This window comes from Ciona intestinalis, chromosome 1, assembly GCF_000224145.3.
Source record: "Ciona intestinalis chromosome 1, KH, whole genome shotgun sequence".
NCBI lineage: Eukaryota > Metazoa > Chordata > Ascidiacea > Phlebobranchia > Cionidae > Ciona > Ciona intestinalis.
This window is the reverse complement of record NC_020166.2, coordinates 6,655,588-6,669,901: the sequence shown is the minus strand read 5'-3', so window position 1 is coordinate 6,669,901 and position 14,314 is coordinate 6,655,588. Positions and strand designations below refer to the sequence as shown.

The window sequence follows — 14,314 nt, the reverse complement described above, 5'->3', positions numbered from 1 at the left end:
CACAAGCAGCTCATATGAAAGGATGCAAGTATGAGTTTGTGAAAGACTTTCTGCAAATTACGGAAGAAAAAATTAACAAAATGCATCTCTCACTAAAGCAAGCTGATGAAGAAAACACTTTCCTAAGGTAAAGCATTTTTTGTTTTACAGGTATAACTATTTGCACAACTAAATTAATCCGTTCCTTTTCTTGTATTTATGGTTTGCCATGAAACCATACCCTGAATTTTTTTCACATTTTAATGCCTGACTTTTAAAGCTGAAAGCAATAAGGGATTTTTTTGCGACAATAATATTTTTTCCCAAATTTATTTCTAGATCGATGCTATCAAAAACTGTGAGTAGAATGGACGAACTGGAAAAGAACTTTGAAATGAAATTAGGTGAGTACCGTGGTGTTTTCGTGCAAGCGTATTTATAAACACTTTATTCTCTTATCTTTGGTTGTTAGATAGAAATAGGTGATTAAAGTATTACTTAATCATATGAGCTTTTTTACTTCATCATAATTTTTTCTAATCTCCATATTTTTACCCGATCTATTCCATGCTACACTTGTATATATAGTATAGTATGGTATATTATAAAATAGGCTAACTTCACTTATATATTATAGCTTGAGCCTTGACGTAAATCAATTAATTAAAGAAAAGAGAATATTCTTCTTTGTTGGCATGTTTTATATTTCATTTAAGTATTTTGTATTATATATTAAAATGATAGTGTGTTCTGTGTTGTGTGAATATATGGTTTCAATCCATTCTTAAACAAGTATGTGATGTCATATTTGGTTACAACTGCAGTTTAAGACATATCGTTTGTGTGGGCTATTTGAGTCATAAACGGTACTTTAATATTTACAATGCTTGTATGAAATCTTAGCCCAAGGCATTAGTCAAATTGTATTAATGCCTTATATATGCAGTTTTTGCATTTTGTGTAAAGTTGTTATAAACGCAGCAACCCCTGAAGTTCGTCATGGGACCCCACAATCCTCAGTTTGGGAAGCTCTAGTGTAACAAATACTCTCTTATTCATATTTTAATAACAGGTCATAAGAAAAGCTTTGGTTCATTTGTTACAATAACAAATTATTATAAATGCATAGCAATATAGGGAACATAATTCAGTATGTTCATCTATTTTTATTGTTTACAGAGGTAATGAGCACAAATCAATCGAAATTAGTTGAAGAATTACGTGAATTCCGACAAGACAACGCTTTAATTAACAACCAGCTGCAAGATTTAAACACAAGACTCCATATAAGTGGTGTAGGGGGTAGGTACTATTTCTTATATTGTGTTAACACTTGTTTGTGTATATTTCATTGCTATAGTAAATCTGCGTTTACTTTTTTTGAGTTTACCGTGTCTAAAATGATGGCTCAATAGTCAATACAGTATCTGCTGGTGTTACTACCATTTAGCTTTTAAATATCAAAAGTGCTTACACACAATTGACCTTGACCTTTTACAAACATTGAAGTAAATATGAAAAATATTTTTTTTACTTTTCCAACAAATATACTAAACAATTTTATACTAACATATAGTGTTTATTTTTTGCAGTGTTTGACCCACAACAAATATTTAAATGCAAGGGAACTTTTGTCGGTCACACTGGGCCAGTATGGTGCCTATGTGTACATGGTGATTATCTATTCAGTGGTTCATCTGATAAACAAATCAAGGTGAAAATATTTTATTTTATAAGATAAATGTAATATCGTAATAATTTAAAAATATCTTCATTTTAGGCAGCTTTTGCCTTGTTAAAGTATTGTATTTGTTCTGTAACAAATTCTTTAAGGAAGGCTTAACAAATGTAATCTTAATTGGAACCAAAACTTTTCAAATCATTTAATAGTGAACTTGGCTTGCAATTTTCTTCTTTATGTTGTGTTTTCTGTTTTATATTGAATTGGGGTCTATGTCCATTTCCCCATCCTAGGTTTGGGACACTGCCACCAACTACAAATGTCAGAAGACACTCGAAGGTCATGGAGGGATAGTTCTTGCTCTCACAGCTCATGGAGATAAACTGTTCAGTGGATCTGCTGATTGTACCATTAAAGTGAGTTGACAAATACTGTTTGGTCAAAAATGAAACGAATCTTTTGGCAAAGTAGACATACTGATCATTTCCTAGGAAGACACGCTTTCATGCCTCGTAAATTTAAGTGTTAGCATTGGCCACAGTTTTCCAACTGCCTACGGTTTTCAAACATTGTGGGCCACAACCAAAAGCATACAATCAAGGGTGATTGTTAATGGAGGAAGTGTCTCTAAATTGAGATCACTAACCATGAAAGGCTAGAAACCTATGGTATAGGCTCTTGTACCAAAAAAATAGGAATAATTATACTTCACAAAAAAATACGATTTTCTTAGTTCTACATAGGCTTACTTTTTTATATTGTCTTAAAGTTATTCCTAAAACTGCTATTGTTTATTCACTTGTAGATATGGAGCATAGATACTTTGGTGGAACTTAACAGCATAGCTGCTCATGAAAACCCTGTATGTACCCTGGTATGCATCAACAATATGTTATTCAGCGGCTCTCTAAAATCCATCAAGGTAATATTATCCAGGAAATAGTTGTAATTACAATTTTTTTTTTAAATTTCTTTTATTTAGATTAAGATATATTTTAAACAGCTTGTTAAATAAAAAAAGAACAGCTTTTTATAAAACACAGCTTTTTTATAAAAGATTCTTACTTTGTATGGTTATTGGCCAACAGGTATGGGAAGTTGAGAGTGACAACTTAAAATTCAAACAAGAACTTGAAGGATTGAACCATTGGGTGCGAGCATTAGTTGCACAGCATGATTATCTATACAGTGGTTCTTATCAAACTATTAAAGTAGGTTGTGATGTTGCATATAAAGTGTTTATTCTTAACTTGCTGGGCTAGAGTTATTAATATTGTGTTTAAGACACTTCGGCTTACCACTTACCTGATTGTTGGCTGCTTGTTTTTTTTCTTGTTTGTTTGTTTTTTTTCTTGTGCAACTTGTTGGTGATCACGGGGTTGGTTCTAATACTATTAAACATATTGCCATACACACGTCTATAATTTTAGCAGCATTTATAATCGGATGTAGTATTGGGTACAATGTGAGTGCTCTAATCATTAAGTCAAAGGTGCCCGACGTGTTATGCATTGATAAAAAATATATATATTGTTAAATAAAGAACTTACTTTACATGATATATAATTAGTGTTTGTTTCTAGTGTATGCCTTTCATGTGTTGCATATTTCAGATTTGGGATGTGAGAACCTTAGCGTGTGTCCACGTACTACAGACTTCAGGTGGAAGTGTTTATTCAATAGCTGTGACCAATCACCATATATTGTGTGGAACATATGAGAATTCAATTCATGTAAGCAGTTTTTTTTTAAAAGTAAATCTTTAATGTGCTGTATTGGTAAATTTCCTTTTTTAAACGATGGTCATTTGGTTGCTTTTATTTTAAATATCATTGCATTTTCTACATTTGCTGTGACTATAAATACTTTTACTAACTTGAATTTAATCTGCACAGCTTACTGTTAACGTATATGGTATATTTAAAAACCTACAAATATGTCCTTGTTTTACAAGGTATGGGACCTTCGAACACATGAGCCCGTTGCGCAATTAACTGGCCATGTTGGCATCGTGTACGCTCTTGCTGTGTTGAGTACGCCAGAACAAACAAAAGTCTTTAGTGCATCCTATGACCGATCATTAAGGGTTTGGACATTATACTATTTGTTAAACACTAGTTCTCTTTTTTTTGTATACCTTTCTCTATAAGGGTAATGTATGATCCCGGGGGTCCTTACTTTGCTGTAGTACATGACATCTTTCCACACACAAATATAAAAACGGATTCCAGTTAGTAAAGTTATACACAATGATATGGTAATGATTGTATCTATTATACAGGTCTGGAGCATGGAAAATATGATCTGCACCCAGACACTTATCCGACATCAAGGTAGTGTGGTTGCACTCGCTGTATCACGTGGCAGAGTCTTCTCGGGGGGTGTAGACTTTACAGTGAAAGTGTGGCAGTAGAAAAGTGGTGCATTTTAAAAATTTTAAATTTTTACATGTTTTCTACTTTTATCTACAACAGGCAAAATTCTGTTTCAAACTAGAACTAAAACCTTTACCAACATAGGGAGCAGTTATCCCATAATGACCCATTGCGTTTTTATCTTTTGAATATTGCCCTGTTAACCTGCACTTACGTTCTTCCCTGCGATCTACGAATCAATATATTCAAATCTAATCGTTTGTTTTTATGTTTTCTTGCAGTTGGTTGCACTATGTTTTACATTGTATCAGAATGCACTCCTGAATACAAATAAAGCAGTAATTTGATTCCAAATAATAGAATTGAATATATTCTTTTAATATTAGGAGATTTTTATTGTCTGTTAGGTATACTGCCAAGACCACAATGTTGTAGCTAATGTCATAATCTGTATTACAAAAATGAAAACACATTTTATATGATGAGCCATAAAGATTTATTGATCAGAACAAATAGAATTTATCAATTTCCCCAATTATGACTGAAGCTTCACCACAATCATATTGCACAACTTGAAACGGCGAAAGTTTTGAGATCGGTTGTAGTTGTCAAAAGCGCAGAAGTAAAAATAATCTGCAACAAACAAATTTTAGCATGTATCATACAACCTACCAAGAAGAACTTCAAAAATAATTTTACAAAAACTTACTTTATAAAAAAGCTTTATTTTGAATATGAAGTTATGCTTATTCCAGCTTTGACTTTTGGTTATTGACCGCCACATAATGATACGCCACCACTAATAAGAATAATGTAACTCCAAGCATATTTGCAAACACAGCTAATTGAACGTCAGTGATCATTTTGAAGATTTCTGCTAAAGTAAAATATTCAACCAACTAAACGAACATTTTTTACGTTTTTAATTGAAAAGTGCTTCTATGTAGTATATTAAAATCATTCTTAACTTTAAAACACTTGAAACTTACTCAAGGTTTACAAATGAAATACCGCTTTTTAGAAACTCCACGTAAATCAAATTGTATATACTTTTGCCACGAATGCATCAATCATCCGCTAGATGGTGCTGGCCGAGACAGTTTTATTCGAGAAAGAATTTCATTGACGATCTGTATGGATACTTTCATAATGAATCCAATATATACAGACGCTAAAATTTCTAACTAAAGGAAATGTTTCTATTTTTACGTTTTTTTTAAAAAAAGTACCGGGTTTTTAGCATTTTTGGTTTAAATCAGAGTCCTTACAGTACATGTTAATGTTTATATACGACTCTGGTTGGAACCAGTTCGTTAGAATTACATTTTTACTTATCATGCTTACCCTACCTATGATATAATATTTTGATTTATTTTTACGTTGGTTATATAATCTTAAAAGGACTGTGTAAAGCCAAAATTGTAAATATCTCTTTACAATGCGAACAGGTTGCTCATAGAAACACCATTTAAAAGGGATTTCCCCACTACCACAATGTAGAATCGAAAACAGATTTTTAAGGAAGTTTAAGAAGAGGTTTATTTAGGACGTCAGGTAACAACTGTAAGATAGAATCGATTACCCTATTTCTAGATGTTATGTGGTCTTTATGTGTTTCGTGTAACCTGTATTTAGTTATTTATCTAAAATGTTAATGCTTGTGAAGACTCCTCCACCACTTTATTTGCTAAACCGTAACCCCTAATCTAAACTACTAACGCCTATAACCACTAACCCCTAACCATCAACCCCTAACTACCAACCTCTAACACTTTCCACCGGGCTATTCTGCTATATAATGGAGAATTGTTCACGTGTTTGCCTATACGAATTTTTCTATAACTGTAATATTAAAAGGGTTCCCTTTATTAGTGCATGTCTGCTATGTCCACATGCTGTAATTTATGAAACATGATGGACATAGCGGAAGCTAATTAAAGAGACAAAGTTTAAAGCTGTACTTTTTTTATTAAAAGCATCTTGTACACAGAAACTATGAGCAACCGATGGCATCCTTATAATGACAACCATTTTGATAGTCTGCAAAGTAACAGTAGGGTGGAATATCCACATAATGAACGACAACATTACACACAGCAGGCAATTTTTTATTCAAGAATGAGACAACAGAGAAATGGATGTCACCAAACTCACCATCGACCAAACCAACCTATTTATCATCATGACCACAATTCCTATGATGATTTTACCAGATCAACGAGGGCATTGCCTCGTCGATTACTAATACATAGACATTATGATAAACCCTCACATTCAAGACAGGTCTATAAAGAGCTGCCTCAAACTTTAAGAAGAGATGCTGTGAACAACAAAAGGCCTATCAGTAGTTCTTACAATAATGTACCTGAAAAAAAGAGGCGTATCGCACATCAACAGACAAATGAAGCAAAAAGTTCACAGAAAGATAAGCCCACCACATCACGATCGGTTTCTCCTATTCCAACTCAAACTGTTAAAACAAATCCTGTCACTTCCACTAATGTAACATCAAGTCCAGTTATCTTTGTTAAAGAATACAACAAAAACAAGATAACAGTACATGATTCCATTGTAATCATCAGCGATTCCGAAAACGAATGTGATGAGAGCCATGAAGGTTTGAACAAGAGTGTAGCATCAACCAGTTGTGCAGAACCTGTGAATGAAGAGAATGTTTCTACAGGTGAAACAAACCAAGCTTGTTGTAGCTCTAATCAGTGTGATGATGATGATCCAACTTTATCTCCTATGCTTGGTTCCGTGAGGGACAAGTTTTTTTCTGCTGAAACATCAGACTCCAACTGTGAGGATTTACCTTCTACGAGTGAACCTGTGTTTGAGAGCACAGTACCTCTGCTGCAAACCACAGATCAAACTCCTACTCAAGATCAAAATGAAGGGTGTGAAAATGTAAACTCAACACTGCCATCTAAAAAAACCACTAGTTTGAACAAACAGGTGCATTATTAAAAAATGATTAAGTTATTTATCTTATATATATATATATGCATTATCAACCATGATCAATTGCTAAGATATACCTAACAAACAAAAAAAAGTCTAACGAATTTTTTCTATGATATATAATATATATTTTATTGATTTAATCTTATGATATTTATTTCAGCCAACAAAGACGGTGACCCCAACTTCAAGGGTCCCTGTTAAGCAAAGACTTGGTAAAGGTAGTTCATTAATGTTTAATACTACTACAAATAGTTTTATTATTTCCTGTTTACAGCATCCAACACAAGCACTTCAAATGTTAATAAGGATACAAGTCTAACAAGTGATCAACTACAAAACTTTAATATGAAAATATTTGGATTAACACCAGTTGAAATTCAAACATTTTTTCAAAACGACAAAGTGAGTCATTTAAACTGTTACATATCAGAGTTAAGTTTGTAAAATAATTTATTGTTATTCGTGTAATTAACAACTATATATTTATATATTCATCAGCAAGTATTGGCTTAACGTAAGATTCGACTATTTATTTCCACTTTTATTAGTTTAATGTTTTAACTTTTTTAAATACTGTAGATTTTTTAGAACTGTAGTCAGACTGACTGTAGGTTTCATGTTTTTATGTTTTTTTAGTTGTCTCGTCAAATCTATCAGTTTATGATGACCAATCAACAGAGATCAAATTTCTTGCAGCAAAAATTAAGGCTTGCAAAGGTGATCCTGGATATCTAGTAGTTCTTTAAATACATAAAAAAACATTTTAGTTTCACTTCGGGGCTCCTATACCGAATTAACTGTTTGATGAATTAAAAATAAAATACTTATCATGCTCATGCATTATTGTATATTTTGAAAAGAAGTAAATAAGTTTCTTTTTTAAAGTTTAGGTAACATTTTTACTTAACCCAGCCCAAACCGGGTAAACTGTAAAAGCTGTAATAAAGCATATTAGGAAATCAATGTTTGTAATCTTCTATTAAAACCTTTGTTTCAAAATTTTTGACCTCTGCAATATGTAAATAACTTTATATAGGCACTTCAAGATGCCATTGTTTATGCAATGCTTCCTGATGCTAAGGTGTTTCTAGTTGGTTCCTCTGTCAATGGATTTGGTCGATTAAACTCGGATGCCGATCTCTGTTTAGTGTTTGACCCTAGGAACAAAACTGTGGTAATTCAGTTTAAATTCCTTTTAATAATTTGGTAACTCTTTAGTTTAATAATTTAAGGTTAAGCAGTATTGATCACTGACACTAAGCATGTCATTTCCATTGTTGGTTTTGTGCCAAATTTTTAAAATAAAAAACATACTAAAAAAAGGAACTGCTTCGACTGTGTATTAATTTCATTTGCTGTTTAACTATGACAAAGATAGAAGTATCAATTCAATTTAGTATTTACCCATTTTGTTTGGGATTAATTTAATAACTTTGTTTTTAGAACCGGAAAACCGTTTTGAAAATGTTGAATCGTATGAAGCAATTGTTAAATAATGCTCACTTTGTGAAAAATCTGCAACTAATCTATGCAACGGTAACTATATTTACTTTTTATATTTTACAATACCTTATATTTTATAATAAAACTTCGAAAATTGACTTTAGACTAGAGGGTGATGACAGTCGCTATAATGTGACTGTTCTCTTTAACACACCCAATGTCCGCTTACGAGTTACCACAGATATGTAATTCTGTGAGTGTTTTTTTGGGGGGTGGGATTTTTCTGTTTATTGTTCAGCTAAAAATTTGCATAGCGATTAAATGACCTCTGGGTTAGGGCAATGGCCAATGAGTGTCTTGCCCAGAGACACAAACACCTACAAATGCCACAATGATAACAATGTTAAGCCTAGAACTCGTATTCTCTCTTCTAGAGGTGGTGATAGGCATTGTGTGACGGCGCAAACAAATAGTAGCAGATAGATGTTTAGCTTAGAACACCTGGGTTATAAAGACTGCTCTTGCCTCCTCACACGAGAGTAGATAAGTTACATTCATTCATTCAGTCTACACTTGTCTTATCGTAGGTCCCGATTCTGAAGTTTGAAGACAGAATCAGTGGAATGGAATGTGATCTGAATGTCAACAACTTGACTGGAATCAGGAATTCATTTTTACTTCTTGCTTATGCTAGATGTGATCCCAGGTATAATATTAAATAAGTTAACTTTACTGTAGATTCACTGTTTATTCCTATATCTTGTTTTCCTAATAGAGTCAGACCTATGGTACTTTGCATCAAAGAATGGGCCCATGTCAATAATATAAATAGTGCACAACTTGGTACATTGAGCAGTTACGCTTTGGTGCTCATGGTACTGCATTACCTTCAGGTAATTTAGCATTTTAAATGTGAATTTCTGGACCTTTTAAAGAAACTTTCTACTAAAACTACTGAGCCGACGTCTCCTAATTTTACGTCAAAAAGCAACAAACAGCATAAACTATTCATATTAACTTTTATCTATGGTAAGATTGTAGTTGTGTCTTAAATAATAAGCATTTATGGTAAACTCTTGGAAAAATGTTGAAATAGTTACCTAAAAAAATAAATAATTTAATACCAATGGCAATGGGTCATCAGTTGTTTTTTTGTTGATTGCTGACAGCATACGACCGAACAATGATAATGAGCAAACACATACGCGATAAATCAATAATGAATTTTTGTTATTTTGCTTACCGTTCCATGATACCAAGTTTAATAATCTCTTTTTATTATAATATTAGCTCTTAAATATGCGCCTAACTTTTGGCGACTCAAGTTTTAAAGGATAAAACTTTATGCCTGCGAAAGCATGGACATTTTATTTTCTCACATTATTAGCTTTTGTTTGGAAAATAGACTGATCAATGCATTACTATCACCGTATAGTGTTTATTTTAAAACCTGTTTGTGAAATAGGTGAATAAATTGTTTATGCATTTATACTGGGTACTCGTGGATACTCCATGAGTTTTCATTACAGCTTTTCTGTTACAGATTGTTAAGCCTCGAGTCATACCAAGTTTTCAAGCCTTGCACAAAGACAACTTTTCCTCCAACTTACCGATTCATTGTCTTGGTGAAAAAGTAGCGAGTCTACCAATGTTTTATTCCAACAACACATCGCCAGTATCCCAACTATTGAAAGGATGGTTCAACTACTTTTCAACGTTTGATTTTGCTAACAAAGTGATATCAGTCCGTCTTGGCACGGTACTTTATTTTGAACCTTTCTATTACAGATAGAATACTAAATGTGTTGTTTCTTTTAGAGTTACAACGTTCATACAATGTCAAATTCAAAAGCTTGGTTGAAAAAATGTGTGAAAATAGAAGAACCATTTGATCAAACAAATGTAGCAAGAGCTGTTCAATCTGGAAAACAATTTAGTCAAATTATTACATCAATCAGGTATGTGCATGGCATCGGTAATGGGCCAATCCTGGCCTAAATTCTAGGACCCATGGAAAATATAATGTGTTACCACATAGAATAAAATAGAATGTGATAATGTGTATTGAAAACATTTGTCACAGTGATGTTGTTATTGAACAGTAGTACTGTTCAGGTTTTCTGTTGGACATAAAAGGGGTGGCATAAATGTGCTTTGAGTTAATGCAATAGCTTTGTGTGTGAACAAAATGGTTTTGCACAGATATTTTGTTTGGTTATACTTTACCATCTCTTATGTCATAATGCTGTGGATATAGACTTATACCCTTTTTGCAAGGTAAAAAAGTTAATGCGAATAACGATTCGCATTAACTTGTCATATGATAACTCGCTTACCACGTTATTTTGCATGGTCATTGGTTTATGCGCATATCAACATTGAGTTAGCTTATTTTAGCGCAATATTGTTAAATCTAGTTTATAAAATAAGTTTTGTAACTTTATGGTGCTATTACCAACTAAAAACTGTAAAAATAATACCCGAAAAAGATTAGGCTCTCAAAAGTGAAACTGTACTTTCACAATACTTTTCTTTAATGTGAGTAACAACCAACCTTCTACAGCAGATGACACGCTTATGACGTTATGCGTGTTAACTTTGTTTTTGTGAGTAAATATGCGAGTACTTACGCGCATAAAAGTGACCATGCAAAAAGGGTATTAAAGTACAATGTATTTTACAATAAGGCTTACGTTTTCGTCTATATTAAACTCATGCTTAAACTATGTTTTAACTGGAATAACTTGTGGTATTTGTATTACAGGAATGCAGATATTGCTTTGAGAAACGATAATCTTAAAACTATTATTCCATGCCTTGCACCTTCCTATAATATTCGATGCTTCAATTGATGCCTTTTCTTAATCTTTTCATCTTCTTCTTTTACCTTTTGTGTTTTGTTCTTCTCGACCATTTCGATTTTTATTATTATTTAATAAGTTTACAAAGAAGCAAGCATGCAAAAGTAAACCTTAAATAAATCAGCGTTGCTACTTATCCCTATTTTACCCACCCTATTCCCACTGAATTTGTGAGGATTGTAATTTTTTGTATGGGTGACAATTAAGAAAACCGGTTAGTCAAGACTGAGTTGGTAGAATAACTGATAACTTTTCGCTGACGGTGTTGTAGTATACATAGGAAAAATGCATGTTTTTCGGCAATTTAATGGAAACTTGGACTTAATAAATTTAACGGTTGGAAAGTCGAGATTTTGAAGCGGTTATTTGTGACATTTTGGTCATTTAGTGTAGGTATTTTTATACATTCTTTGCAAAACATATTTGATAAGGTAAATATGAGCTATTTTACGCCTTCCTACAGAAGAAAAAACGCAAACAAAACCTAGTAAGTGTGTTTAAACCCATTGCGAAAGGCATCGGATTTGCTTGCTTTTAGATACACAAAGGCGGCAGTTGGACTACTCGGTGTTTCTACAACGCTGTTCTGAGTAAGAGACGTGTAATTTAACCACTTTTGCAGAAGTAAGTAAGCAGGGTCTTCCTATGACCTTGAAAGTGTTCTGGTAAAATAAAACATTTGATATAAAGCAAAAAAGCACCTCTTTGGGTCTTTTTACTTTTTGGGACCATAAACGATGCTAAGGCAAAAGTAAAAACTTTATATAAAACATACTTTGGTTTGTGTTGCCCTGTGGGAATCAAAATATCAAGATCGGCATTTTAAGGACGTTACTATCATAGTTTTAGTTTTGTTTATGCTGTTGGTTGATCAATGCAATGTTTGAAGGACGTGGTGAAGGCGTGAACCTAAAGAACGATAAAGAAAATACGTTCTGTGAGTACAAGCTCAAGTGTTTGAAGTCGGAATCCAATTCAATCCGCATTTCGCAACGCAAGTCGAGAACTGCTCCTCTACAAGACAATGATGTTAGTTTAAATCTACTTGATAGAATTAAAAGTGAAAACTTGTTGCGAAGAATGAAAAATGTAAATAATACAGACCTGCACGATCCTAACGTATGTATGCAGTGTCAAAAGAAGGAAGGTCAAATATCTGAAAATACGTTTTTACCAATACAAGCATCACGATTAGAGAGTGAACTGATGAATGAAAAAATATCAAAACACTTATTAAGGCACAACACCGTTACATTAATTGGCGAGCTGGCATCAAATTTACCCAGGCCTACCGAAGAACCACAAAAAATTTGGAAAGCTTTTCTAAAGGAAAGCTAACAAATTGTCACACAGGACATTTACCCATTTTCTAATATAAATCTCTGTAAATGTAAGTTAAACACTTCGGCACAACACTGTAGTTTATAAATGCTGTACTCAATTATATACATATATATATGCCAAATATTATTGTATATTATATTTAATAGCTATTTCTTTTATACATGCAACTGCTATATGCCTCTGTTTTAAAAACAAGTCCACAACAAATTTATTATGTCTTTTATACCCACTTCATGGCAAATTTGCTTTAATTAAACATAATATAGAATTGCTATAACTAATTATTAAAACTGCACAGTGTATAATTGACAATTGCTCAACTATACAGCAGTTCCTATTCATATTTCGTGTAAAGTATTGTAGGAACACTTTTTCTATTATTTTCGGTAAATTGTAGCAGTACTTTTTTATTATTATTATTATTAATCCATTTCTTAACTATTTTAGAAATAATTTAGAATGTCAAATTAAGTTTTAAGTTTGATGAAGTAACATGTCAATTCTTCGTGTTGGTGGTTCTGTGTTCCAAAGAGTTGTTGGATTGTCAAAAGTTCAATGGTGTGCACCAAGTACTAGCATTGTGTCAAAGAGGTTTTATGACCCGGATCCAACTCCTAAGGGATATGACAAGAGCTTAATTGAAGATGATGATTTGGTGTGCTTGCTTAAAAGCGATGAAGTTCTTTCACCAGAGCGCAGAGCCACACTAGCAGCCAAATATGGGTTGATACCTGAAGATTATCATCCTATGAATGATAGTCTTTTTAATCTGGGAGATTACCCGATTCTTCCAGCAGAGAGTTGCCTAGAGAGAGACCCCTACTACGATTGGGATGATCCATTTTATAGGCGAAATTGGGGTATATTAAGATTAACTTTTTAACTTTATACATTATTCACTAACATAAACAAATTTTATTACAGGTGATCCTATCAGTATAGATGTTGACTTATACTCTCCACTTGTCCTTGACACTCGTCCTCTGCCTTATGATCCTCAACAACAGCGTAGAGTTCTTTTCACTTTTCTATTTGGTTTCTTTTTCTTGTGGTTTTTAGGAGAGAACTACAAGTCTGGTTTGCCAAGATGTCCAAAGCAGTACCCAGAGCATCACGTACAAGATGAAATTAAAACTAGTATGTCAGCGGATCCTTTCATTAAACGAGGGATGGAGCCAGTTATGAAAGAAAGGCATCCTGTAACTCACTACACATTCGAAAAGTTCAAGTGGGACGCCTCAGCTCATTAACTATTGTATTGTGTTCACTGATAATAAATTATATGAGGATTCCCCCTTTTTTTCGTAGGACTTCAAAATAACTGAGAAAAAGGTTGTTTCTGCAGTGCAAGATAATTTTTTGCATAAAAGAAACTCGAGAATGAAATTTTTCCTGTAAGGTTGTAACAGACTAGTCTTTAAAAACAGGTTTGTTGTTTTTTGCTATAAAAGAAATATTGGAATTAAAAACGGTAAAATTTAACTCCCCAAACATGAACTTAATTTAGCAACCGTTTTCATATTATGACGTGCTTTGCTACATGCGTGTAGCAAAGGCGTCGGGCGCGATAATCACACAAACAGGTTACGCTGTAGGAGAATGGTGTTCCTGATTTTGTCTCGCGTGAACTTATTTAACCTTTTATTTTTTGTAATGTTCTTACC

At 33.1% G+C, this 14,314-nt stretch overlaps 3 protein-coding genes and 1 long non-coding RNA gene across 6 annotated transcripts in view; 3 read left to right on the top strand and 1 right to left on the bottom strand.

Moving 5' to 3' along the window:
- zf(traf/ring)-5 (zinc finger protein) overlaps positions 1–4,389 on the top strand; it is a 9,039-nt gene extending 4,650 nt beyond the window's left edge. The window contains exons 9-18 of one of the 2 annotated variants that reach the window (XM_018816048.2): positions 22–127; positions 319–383; positions 1,159–1,281; positions 1,572–1,693; positions 1,954–2,076; positions 2,466–2,582; positions 2,749–2,871; positions 3,274–3,393; positions 3,615–3,746; positions 3,942–4,377. In XM_018816048.2, coding sequence (XP_018671593.1) covers positions 22–127; positions 319–383; positions 1,159–1,281; positions 1,572–1,693; positions 1,954–2,076; positions 2,466–2,582; positions 2,749–2,871; positions 3,274–3,393; positions 3,615–3,746; positions 3,942–4,073 — 1,163 coding nt within the window. In that variant the 3' untranslated portion in view covers positions 4,074–4,377. 2 annotated transcript variants of the gene reach the window in all.
- A 78-nt stretch (positions 4,390–4,467) lies between these two features.
- On the bottom strand, positions 4,468–4,788 carry LOC113474514. Its single transcript, XR_003396177.1, has 2 exons — positions 4,745–4,788; positions 4,468–4,668 (listed from the first exon to the last, which is right to left on the bottom strand). It is a non-coding gene; the product is annotated as an uncharacterized LOC113474514 (long non-coding RNA).
- Positions 4,789–5,496: 708 nt separating this feature from the next.
- LOC100181643 (poly(A) RNA polymerase gld-2) lies at positions 5,497–11,655 on the top strand. Of its 2 annotated transcripts, XM_009864112.3 has the most exons (13): positions 5,497–5,589; positions 6,026–6,652; positions 6,719–6,993; positions 7,163–7,220; positions 7,277–7,404; positions 7,639–7,719; positions 8,039–8,176; positions 8,446–8,538; positions 9,033–9,151; positions 9,221–9,338; positions 9,989–10,204; positions 10,264–10,403; positions 11,210–11,655. In XM_009864112.3, the coding sequence occupies exons 2-13, from the start codon at positions 6,031–6,033 to the stop codon at positions 11,295–11,297; spliced, it is 2,076 nt and encodes a 691-aa protein (XP_009862414.1). In that variant the 5' UTR covers positions 5,497–5,589; positions 6,026–6,030; the 3' UTR covers positions 11,298–11,655. The 2 variants fall into 2 exon arrangements, with proteins under 2 accessions (XP_009862414.1, XP_002126682.1); XM_002126646.4 differs by having other exon boundaries at positions 5,498–5,589; positions 6,026–6,993.
- Positions 11,656–11,725: 70 nt separating this feature from the next.
- LOC100184020 (NADH dehydrogenase [ubiquinone] 1 beta subcomplex subunit 8, mitochondrial) lies at positions 11,726–13,942 on the top strand. Its single transcript, XM_026835463.1, has 3 exons — positions 11,726–11,737; positions 13,098–13,510; positions 13,575–13,942. The coding sequence occupies exons 2-3, from the start codon at positions 13,144–13,146 to the stop codon at positions 13,898–13,900; spliced, it is 693 nt and encodes a 230-aa protein (XP_026691264.1). The 5' UTR covers positions 11,726–11,737; positions 13,098–13,143; the 3' UTR covers positions 13,901–13,942.
- The last annotated feature ends 372 nt before the right edge of the window (positions 13,943–14,314 follow it).

Excerpts from the sequence above, each read along its gene's own strand:
- LOC100181643 (XM_002126646.4), top strand. The coding sequence starts at position 6,031 with ATGAGCAACCGATGGCATCCTTATAATGACAACCATTTTGATAGTCTG. Across the intron at positions 8,539-9,032 it reads TGCAACTAATCTATGCAACG|GTCCCGATTCTGAAGTTTGA; the intron begins GTAACTATATTT and ends GTCTTATCGTAG. Across the intron at positions 10,404-11,209 it reads CAAATTATTACATCAATCAG|GAATGCAGATATTGCTTTGA; the intron begins GTATGTGCATGG and ends TTTGTATTACAG.
- LOC100184020 (XM_026835463.1), top strand. The coding sequence starts at position 13,144 with ATGTCAATTCTTCGTGTTGGTGGTTCTGTGTTCCAAAGAGTTGTTGGA. Across the intron at positions 13,511-13,574 it reads ATTTTATAGGCGAAATTGGG|GTGATCCTATCAGTATAGAT; the intron begins GTATATTAAGAT and ends ATTTTATTACAG.